This window comes from Nothobranchius furzeri, chromosome 13 (genome assembly GCF_043380555.1).
Source record: "Nothobranchius furzeri strain GRZ-AD chromosome 13, NfurGRZ-RIMD1, whole genome shotgun sequence".
Lineage (NCBI taxonomy): Eukaryota > Metazoa > Chordata > Actinopteri > Cyprinodontiformes > Nothobranchiidae > Nothobranchius > Nothobranchius furzeri.
The window spans coordinates 20,665,219-20,676,460 of NC_091753.1; the positions used below are offsets into that span (position 1 = coordinate 20,665,219).

General features: G+C 43.8%; 1 protein-coding gene across 10 annotated transcripts in view; it reads left to right on the forward strand.

The window, feature by feature from the left end:
* The window catches only part of clcn2c (chloride channel 2c), a 360,814-nt gene that overhangs the window by 327,421 nt on the left and 22,151 nt on the right, over positions 1-11,242 (forward strand). For all 10 annotated transcript variants that reach the window (XM_070543366.1, XM_070543362.1, XM_070543363.1 and 7 more), the window contains 2 exons: positions 7,212-7,250; positions 10,312-10,416. In XM_070543366.1, the coding sequence (XP_070399467.1) occupies positions 7,212-7,250; positions 10,312-10,416 (144 nt within the window). The remainder of the gene's footprint in view (positions 1-7,211; positions 7,251-10,311; positions 10,417-11,242) is intronic.

The window sequence follows — 11,242 nt, forward strand, 5'->3', positions numbered from 1 at the left end:
AAATGAAAAGCTGAACCTATAAAAAACTGCAGAGGGGTGACTGGGGGAGACCAAAGGAACACAGGACCTGGGAGGGATAATCTGAAGGGCTGAAGACCAGGGGACACATGAGGAACACAAAGAGACACATAAGGGGATTCTTAGAGGGGAATGGAGCACACAAGGAGAGTGAGACATGAGGGAGACACAGACGCAGACCATGACAGCCCCCCCCCCCCCCCCCCCCCACCCCCCCAAGGGGCGGATACCAGATGCCAAAACACGAACAAAACACCACAAAAGACAAGACAAAACAGGACACGAGAAACCACAGGGTGGGAGAGGAGGGACCAAACAGAAAACAACCCACAAGGGCGGGCGAGGAGGGACCGGGGACTTTGGGAGGCCGGAGATGGGGAGCCAGGGAACAGGGAACTCTGGGAGGCCGGCGACGTGGAACCAGGGAACAGGAGACTCTGGGAGGCCGGCGACGGGGAACCAGGGAACAGGAGACTCTGGGAGGCCGGCGACGGGGAACCAGGGAACAGGAGACTCTGGGAGGCCAGCGACGGGGAACCAGGGAACAGGGGACTCTGAGAGGCCGGCGGCGGGGATCCAGGGAACAGGGGACTCTGGGAGGCCGACGACGGGGAACCAGAGAACAGGAGACAGGAATGGGGACCCTGAAGGAGGACGACAAAGAGGGGACTTCAGAGGAGGACAACAAAGAGGGGACTTCAGAGGAGGACGACGAAGAGGGGACTTCAGAGGAGGGTGACGTAGAGGGGACGTCAGAGGAGGGCGACATAGAGGGGACTTAGGAGGAGGCTGAAGAGGGAACTCTGACGACCAAAGAGGGGACTCAGCTGGAGGGGATTGCAGCGATGATTCTGGACGAGGCCGAGGGGACGTAGACCTCTGGACTGGAGGGGGAGACGTAGACCTCTGGACTGGAGGGGGCGACGTAGATCTCTGGACTGGAGGGGGCGACGTAGACCTCTGGACTGGAGAGGGAGACGTAGACCTCTTGACTGGAGGGGGAGACGTAGACTTCTGGACTGGAGGGGGAGACGTAGACTTCTGGACTGGAGGGGGAGACGTAGACCTCTGGACTGGAGGGGGAGACGTAGACCTCTGGACTGGAGGGGGAGACGTCGGACTGGAAGAGGCGTCGACTTCGGGACACGAGGCATCGATCGCCGTCGACTTCTGAACCGTCGACTTCTAGAGTGGAGGCAGAGCCGCTGCAGGAGGAGCCGCCGGCTTCTGGAGTGGAGGCGGAGCCGCTGCAGACTGGACCGCTTCCTTGGCTGGTGCTGCCGGACTGGGCGTTGACAACTGGACAGGCAGACCCAGGGGTGGAGCCTCTTGGACAGGCCGGCCCGGGGGCGGAGCCTCCTGGACCACCGCTGGAACTGGCGCTGACTGGACTGGTGCCTCTTGGAAGCTGAACCTATAAAAAACTGCAGAGGGGTGACTGCGGGAGACCAAAGGAACACAGGACCTGGGAGGGATACATTGGAGGGCTGAAGACCAGGGGACACATGGGGAACACAAAGAGACACATACGGGGATTCTTAAAGGGGAATGGAGCACACAAGGAGATACATGAGGGAGACGCAGACCATGACAGTTCCTCTTTGGTTTGATCGTGTTTGGGGAGAAGTTTTCGACACTCTGCCAGCAGACGTGCCTTTGCGAGGTCCTTCCGTGCCTGGTCATGTAACCAACGAAGCTTGAATTTCGTTAGTGTCACAGCGGCCAAGAGAGCATCTTCACTTCCAAGAACATGTGCAAACCTTGTCTTGACTGCCTGTAATAATGACACAGCAAGAGTGCAAAAAACATTATTGCATGAGAAAGTATGCATTGTTTCAACAATAAATGAATTAAACATTAACACCATGCTGTAGTTTTATATAGAATGTATTTTATTTTGTAAATAACATGTATTGTACTACATGTTGTATATATTTTATTATTTGTCATCATTTATTTATTGATCAATCGTGCATAGCCTTTATACACCCACAACACTAACGGCACAATATAAAAGGCAATTGGGTTAATTTCATTAAAGGGATTTTCCACCCCAAAGTAAAATGTATCTATTCCCCGGAGATAGATAAGAGAAAAAGAAAGCATTTTGTAAACAGCCCAGTCATTCTCCTGATCTGACAGCAGTCATTTTGCTTTAGTTTAGCATAAAACAGTGTGAGAGGAAACTAGCATTTTGTTTTTCCCATTAACTTGTTTTATCCTAAATAAAAGCTAACTGACTGCTGCCAGATCAGGAGAATGACTAGGCTGTTTACAAAATGCTTTTTTTTTCCTCTTATTTAACTCTGAGGAATATAACAACAGACACAAGTTTACTTAGGGGTAGAATGTCCTTTTAAAGGTAAACACAAAAGAAAATACCATCTCTTACCTTGACAACTGCATCTGGTAGCCCAACAAGGATTTGTAGGCCATTTTTTCCCCCAGAGTCTTGGTCATCAGTGATTCCAGTGTGGGTAGGAGTGTGCCGTAAAAACAATGGTCTTCTCCCTGAAGAATGTCCAGTGCCACAGTAAGTGGTTGCATAACAGCACAGTACTCTCTGATACACTGATGCTCCCTCTCATTGAAACATTTCAATTGTAGTGTGGATGAGATTGTGTTCAGCCCCACCAAAGGTATCTTTTAAATTCTCTCCAGAGCATCATAGAACGAGTTCCACCTGGTTGTACAAGGTACCAATGGCTTCCTTGCAATAATGAAGTCCACGGTCTCAGTAGCCATTGTGGAACGACTGGCCTTGTTCCACAGCCCAGCACATTTTGCGGTGGAACTCCTGTAGATGGTTTTCGTTGCAGCTTCAGACAATAGCCACTTCTCCACATCAGTGCAAGAGATGAGATTCATTGTGTGCGACGCACATCTCTGATGTGGAGGGAAAGAAACTGTGTCGTCAGCATCAGCAGCAGCACCACTCTGCAGCACATCCCCAATGGAAACAAAAGTCACCTCATCCTCCTCATCTTCATCATCAGACTCAGGTGGTGGCCGGTACACTTGAAAAGCCTTGACAGAATTGGAGCATTATCTGTTACAGTTGATGTGATTTCAAACGACAGGCCATGAGAAGAGTTAATGTTGTCCAGCTCACTTGCAATGGTGTCAGATGTGTGTCGACCCATAAATCTCCTTCATGCCAGCGCTGCTTTCTCACGTTTCATGTTTTGTGGATTGATCCAATGAGCAGTTACACCAAGAAAACTTTTATTATGCCGAGTCCAAATGTCTGCTGTTGCAGAGACATGTTCTAACTCGCCAAATGTATTTTTGGGCTCTGACTCCATTTTGACATGTTCTTGGTCTAGGTAACTGGAAAATGTCTTTCTGCATGGTGCCTGCCCGGCTCTTCCTCGCACAGGTATATGGCTAATCAGTCCTCTGAAAGCATGGGACTCAACTGTTGAAATAGGTTTCATGTCTTCCACAACATACCTGGCAATCAGCCTGTGTAGCTGTGGCTGGGTGATAGACTATGCAGCAGGCTTTGTGAAATCAAGCTTTCGTTGTTTTGCTGGAGAAGCGTCAGCAGAGCTAGTGTCACCGACAACAACGTTACTTTTGGGGTCTTTTTCATCTAACTTGGTAGATGCGTGCTGTTTCTGAAGATGTTTCATCAGATTAGAATTGCTGGTCTTTGATGTGGATGGAGTTTTCTAACCTTCACAGAGAGAGAGTACAGTTCACCACAATATTCTTGTCTTTTACCGACAGAAAGGAAAAATAATGAACATACTTCCACGAGAGAAATCCTGCTCCCCGATTGTCTTTATCTGCCGCCGTGGTTCTAGCCTACGTGCGTGACGTCACAGCTTCACCTGCGCTTTTACATCCACCACGGATACGCAACCTTTTTTTTTCTTTTTCGGAAACATAACTTTGTTTACTGGCATGTTGGTGGTCAGTGTACAACCCTTTTCAATAAAGTTTTTTTTTTTTTTAAAAAGTCCATCACAGAAACTGCGATCTGTAGTTTGGCACACAAAGTACCAAATAACGACCCTATTTAAATCCCAGCAATGATAAACACGTTCCTGATTTCGGCAAACTAACTAGTTACCGTGGACGTTACCACAATAACAACATACTTACTGTAACGCGTTACTTAATAACTCGTTACTCCCAACACTGCCCATAAGTACCTGAATTTGTGCTTGTGAAATAGCGCTTCCTTGATCTGCAGTAGTGATGAAATGCTGCAACAGCCGGCTTATGTATATACATGAGATCCACTGACTATTTATGGCAGTAAGTGGGCGTGGTGAGGGCGGAATGTGACTAAAATGCAGCTGAGAACCTTTCTAGATAGTTTCTGATTCATGAAGCGGAAATTGCGTGCAGCTGTGCATACTCCATGTTTGATAGATCATAAACCTACTTGGCGTAAGTACAGTTTTTTTGCTGAGCTTAAGTACGGTTTAGGAAGGATTCTACGCAATGTTTGATAAATGAGACCCCTGGTCATGTGTACGTCTTAATGAGTAAAATAAAAAATTCTAAGTAGGGTCTTTAAGGAGTCATTGTGCACATTTGCCAATATTCTCTCCTGATTAATGCCCCACAGTGAACAGATCAGTTCATACTTCCATCCTCCTGAGGTTCCTGGATGATGATTGGCTTGTTTTGTTTTTCTGTGTCCTCACGTCGCTCTTCATAACTTTTTTAAGACCCTCCTCCTCTCTTTGTATCTATCAGTGGCCCGCAGTACCCCCTCTCCTGCATTGTTCTCTTCAGGATATGAAATATTAATGCTGGATAAATGACATCAGAAGCCTGTTGCACAGAAATGTCTCTACCCGCCCTCCTTACTGGTTTTTCTCATTATTTCCTCCCATACACCCCCATTCTTTATTTATGATTGCTCCTGGCCTTGTTTTTTCCTCAGTTCTTGTTTGCTTCTCTGACTCTTGACTTTGTCGCCTTTTTTCTGTCTTGAAACGCTGCGCAGATGTGCATGAAGAAACATACCTGTGATGTGTATTTACACACAAGCACTCTTTTAGCTCCTTTATTCAAATGTAGTTTGGTTGATTTAGTTGAAGCATGATCCTAATGTTGATGTGGTTTGCTGAGTGGATTTTTAAGGTAAAGTTGTCTGCAAATATATATAGGCAAAACATGTGTGTGTGTGTGTGTGTGTGTGTGTGTGTGTGTGTGTGTGTGTGTGTGTGTGTGTGTGTGTGTGTGTGTGTGTGTGTGTGTGTGTGTGTGTGGGTGAGTGAGAGAGATTTTACTGTACAGGGATCCCTCGCTACTTCGCGGTTCGTTTATCGCGGATTTTTTCTTTGGAGCCTTATTCAAGGGAAATTTGCCGATTTGCGGTATTTTTCACCGATTTGCGGTATTTTTCTATGCGAAATATCAAGAAATTCCTGTTTTTTTTTCATCATTTTCATCATAAAATACACTTTTTGTAATAAAACTATTAAAAAAAACAAGTAAAAAAATTTTCTTGAGTTTTACCCACAAAAAAGAGAATGTGGTCATACGATAATTCAATATAGTACTGTACTGTAAATATGGTGTCCCTACTTTGTGGATTTTCACCTATCGCGACCAGGTCTGGAGCGCATCTACCGCGATAAACGAGGGATCACCGTATTTCTTTTACAAATGTATGCAACATTACACTGGAAATGAAGTGACCGAAGCAGAGGGATAACGATCTCCGTGACATCAGGAATCTCCCGCTGCTGAACCTGATTACAAACATCTCTGAGGATTTGGTTTATGAAAACCAGTTTGAAAGAAACAAAAGTGTCTTTCTTTCCGAAGTTTTAAACTGAAGCTTGTTTTCATTCTGCCAACACAGAAAGAACACCATTTATTTCAGTTTAAACATTTAACGGATTAAACTGAATTAATCAGGATGGGGGCAGAAAGTCCCGCCGACTCAGCTGCGCTCAGAGGTTTTTAAGCTTTAATTAAAAAATAGAATATTTAAACATACAACAGCAAGGACACAACTAATAAAACCATCATAGAGAAAATGATCTAAACTGTTTTTTTGTGGGAATTAAAGCTTTTTCTGCAACCAGCCACTAGGTGGTGATTTAGTTTGATATCTACAGTATTTCAGTTACTATGCATGTTGATGGTTCATAAATGACTCTTATAGGTCAGAGATGTCTTCATATGTGGACTCAGAGCTGCTTTTTGTGTTATTACAACAACTTTTGAGCGAGTCCTCAACATTTCTCCTACGCTCTCTTACATTATGTCCGTTGGTCGGTTGTGATTTAGGTCAAAGTCATTGGCTAAAAATCTCCTCAGAAAACATCTTCACTGGCTTTTTGGCTTCACTGCCATCTGTCTACATCCCTGCAAACAGTCAACGTCACATGGCCGTGCAGATCTTGTCTGTATTGAGTCCGTCAGTCCAGACCACATCTGTTTTTGCACAGGGGAGTGCCATTTTACTGTGGATTTAGAGTCAGTTAGAAACTTAACTCTAGCCAAAACACACACATACTTTTGGGTCATCAGAAAAAGACTTCTGGCTCCTGTGTTGCCCATCAAGCGGAGTCATTGCTGATACAGTGGAGATAAAGTGCTTTTGGGTGTCTGAGTTTGTTTAGTCTCATAAACCTGAGGCATGTCTGACCTTTTGCTTGCGTAACGCCACAGTAGGGCGCCTCTTCCTGCCCTGTGGTGGTGGTTGCTACGGTTACAGACAGGTCAGCCACCGCAGCAATAAGGACCAACAAGCCAGGGGCTCCATCTTCCTCAGGGTCACTCAGACTCTGCTTCTTTTAGACTCTGTGAAAATAAAAACCTGTACTGTGCTGGTTTGACTCCAGGATTTCACTTACAAGCTCTGAGCTTCATATCTGTCATTATGATGATCATCTGCTCTGACGTATCACACATCGCCTCCCCCGCACCAATTAAATGTTCTGTAGTCACTCATCCCGTTTGTGTCCATCTGTCTCCAGACAGCAGCGTAATGTAACACTGTGGACTAGTTCTGTCACTTAGCTTTCTGTGCACAGATGTACTAAAGGAGATACAGTAGAAAATCACACTATAATTGAGATGCAACCCTGTTGAGTGGTGGTGTTTAGCTGCGGTTTGTTTACCATGTGTTTGTGTCATTCATCGGTTTCTTCTTTCTACTTTGTGTATAATCTGAACTTTTATGTTCTCACTGGTCCTCTGTTGCTTCTCATCTGCAGGATGATGGAGATGTGGAAGATGACATGACCCTTAGAGAGGTAACACACACACACACTTTACAGCCAATGAGAGTAAACCAGTTTTACCATCAGAACAACCCAAAGTAACTTATGACTTTCAGGTTAAAGGTGTGGGAAACTCATTTAATCAATGCATTTGCAGTGGTCTCTGGTAGGAATGAATGCCTTGCACGTCTTATTCAGGGCAAAAAAAATCCAAAATGGATTACTTCAGCACCGACAAGTCCGCTGCTGCACAGAGCTCCAGCAGATTGCAGGATTTGGAGTCTTACTTCCTGATATTTGGACATCACGCCTTGGACTGGATAACAGTCTGTTTTATTAGCAACTGTTTTATATTGAACAGTAACACACATCTGGATGAGTTTTGCTATGTGGTAAAGTTGCTCATGCCAATTAGGGATGGACAATAAATTGGCATCAATATCGGTATCGGCAGATGTTAGTCATTTTTTAACATATCGTATCGGTTCAATAAATAAAACTGGGCCAATATTAACAACCGATATTTTTTCCATCTTGTCTCCATTTGTTTGCCTGTTTCAGAGGGAGAGGGGGTGGTGTGTATTTGTTTAGTCATGTGAAGTGAATGAAGCCATCTCAGAACCATAAATATGTGTGTTGTGTGTACATAATAACGTAAATTCAGCTTTAATAATTTTCATTCTATACAATATCTGCTGATTTTAGAAACATTAATGTCGGTATATCGGTATCTGCAAATATCGGTTATCGGCCATAACAGTGATCTAAATATTGGATATCAGTATCGGCCCAAACACTTCATATCAGTGCATCACTAATGCTAATGGTTAACTTTTACTAGTGGGAACTTTGTCTGCAGCCATTCCTCGTCGTGAGTCCAGATTTGTGAGTCCATGAATATTGTGTGACGTAGCTCTGTCAGGCTTTTCAAATCCTAGAGTTTCACCGTCTATTTTCTATCAGGAGCTAATGCAGGAGATAGGTGTAGGAGACTATTTTCATGTTCAGCCTGCATGAAAACTCAAGAGTGTTGTAGCGGATTTTAGGACACAGATTCGCTGTGTCGGTCGATTGACAGCTGTCGGAATAGCGACTCCCTATTGCCGAATCGAGAGCTAGAAATTAGCCGCTGGGCATTCTAAGCTAGCGGGGCCTGTTAGCTAAACAGGACTTTGCGGTCTAATTCTTTCGTAGAACTGACCAGTCCGAATAACCAAACGTTCGTGACGCGTTCGTGTTAATTTTTTGGACAAATTAGCGTGTGCGGTTCGTGACGCAGCGCGCTCTTCCGTTTTAAAAGCTTATAAGGACTGTCGCAATTGAATGCTAGTCAAGCTACGGGATTGATTTCCGGTTGATCACTTCCGGTAATCGGGGTAAGCTGTAAGCTTCTGGGAGAAATTCTTTTATCTCCGTTACACAAGAGTAATACACAGTGAACACGAATTCACTCAGAAAAAGACATAAAAACAGTCTTTGCCTTTAAAATGACAGCAGGAAGAAACCTGTGCTTTTAGCTTTGTGGTTATAAGTCCAGTATGGCTTGAGCTGACGTCAGCCTTAGGTGAAGAGAGATGAATCAGCGCCTCCTGTCCAGCTTGTCGTTAGGTTCTTTCGGCTGAAGAGGAAAGTTACAGATTGGCCACTCCGACAACTTCTCTAGAACGCTTGAACTGAAGTTAAAGATGACGTGGGCATAGTTTTATAATTTGGATGTTTTGATTTACAGTCGAATCAAAATGGGACAGATATACCAAGCACCACCAAAACATGACTCGCGTCAGATCTGGAAGGCTCTGATTGGATCAGAAAAAGGAAATGTGTCATGTGACTTAACATTACGTGTGATCAGTCTCTAGTGGAAACATTTTAAGTTATATTACTTATTATAACTACTGATCATAACATTGTGATTTCACAGATTGGTTATTATTGGACTAACACTTTGTTTGATTAGCTTTATTAAAAATAGAGTTCTTCTGATTTATTAAAAGAAAGAGTCCTTCGTCTTCATTCTTCTCTTGAGCTGGAAAGGTAGAAACAGTTTAGGAGCAGAGCATGAGACCTTGAGCAATATCTCATGCAGATTAGTTCTGTGTCAGAAACTTCTGGTTCTGCTTTGAGCGGAGCAAAACAGAGCAGGGCCCTTTGGGTCAGAAATGGACAATTTATCACGCTACACTGATTATTATAAAAAATAATCTATACTTTTAAGTTTAGGGAAACTTTTGGTAATGAACTTCCTGAGAAAAAGTCATTTCAGAGAAATGTCTAAATTACACCACCCTCCCAGTGACACGTCCAGCTACTGGCGATGTACTCTTCAGATTCAGGCGTCTCTATCACCATCAATGGAAGGTTTTTGGAAAGTGATGAAAACTCACCTAGTTGGTTTGTTTGATATGCATTCTGTTACAGGTGTGTGAGCGCTGGTTCTGGGCTGAACCTGCTAGACTTTGGGTGTTTTACTGAAGTCTCAGTTTCAACTGTGTGACAGACAAGTCTGGCTTTCCAGATCTTTCAGGACCTTGATGGGTGGATTACCCCAGAGTCTTTTATTTTTGGATATGGCATCATTTACATTTCATTCATCAACAGCACCTCTCATTTCCTCTAAATCAGAAACACATTGCTCACACTTTCTGCCTTTTTTCACTCAGTCTCGTATCGTTCACCTCTATTACATCCAGCAAAGCACGGCTTCTGTCAACGCCATGCTTCTTGTTTTCACCAACCAGCCTCACACTGTGGCTTTTTCTTGATTTATAGTGTCATTCACTGATTTGTCTGCTTCATAGATTGTCTCTGTAGAGATTTGTCAGACTGTGGTTTGAAATATTTTACATCTTTGCCTTCTGATCACTGCTTCTATATCATCTGTTGTCAGTTTGTACTGTTCAGTTTGGGGGTTATGGTCTCAGTAAAACAAGCATGGCAACAAGATTCAGCGCTTCAAGCTTCATCTTTAATGATGCAATTTATTTATGTTAACTCAGCAGTTCTGCAGTAAACATTACTGAAGGAATAAAAATGCTGCAAGCCTCTTTTTTTGCAGCAAATCATCACCAACCCTTTAAATCTTTGTCATTTGCAGATTGCAGAGTGGGAGGAGAAGCAGCTTGATGAGCAAGTCGACTTCAGCTCCTGCAAGATTGACCCCGCCCCCTTCCAGCTGGTGGAGCGCACATCGCTGCATAAGGTCTGATTAGAAATCGCTGCTTAGCCTCTGGCTCAGTATTACTGCAGCATACACGTGTTGTCTTAAATGTTTTAAATCACCTCCCAAAGTTATGCATGAGATCAAGCTCATAGCTACGGTTAAAGGTGCATTATGTAGAAATTAATTTAAAATAGCTTCCTGTGGTAAAATCTGGTTACTGCAACCACTACAACTCTGGAGCTTTTTGCCGGCCGTCGTCAAAATGTTGGCGCTGCAGCATTAGCTTGCAGGAGACGCGACACCCCCACACTCACTGATGGTAAACAGTAGTTACATCCCTCCTTCCTTTGTTTGGAATGGAGAAAAACTCAAAATCCAGTGGGGCTGCACGATATTAGGAAAACCTGCGATATTCGATAACAGTGCTTAATATTGCGATGTCGATATTACTCATGATAAATGAACAAATACTAAAGTATGCAGTGTTGATGCCGTCTGGCGTGTGACGTCTGCTCTGGGGTTCAAAGCAAACAAAAACTAATCCATGAATTCCATTACAACATAACATTTTTATTGCAAAAATATGCAGCTGCACCTGCTACTGTATTAGCAGCAAAACAACAAACTGCATGCATGCAGTTTCTCAGTGACTTTAAAGCATCACCTCCACCATAAAACTTTTTCTGATGCTCCACATACAGAAAAACATCCCTTACCAGGGTTTTTGAATAAATTAAAAAAAAATCAGAAAGTAAGTTTAAATGTTAAATAATAGTTAACATCACTTAAATGCAACAGCAAATCCTCTCATTGCTACTGGACATTTTCTCCACTTATGTGGTTATGACATAAGGCTGTTGCTGCA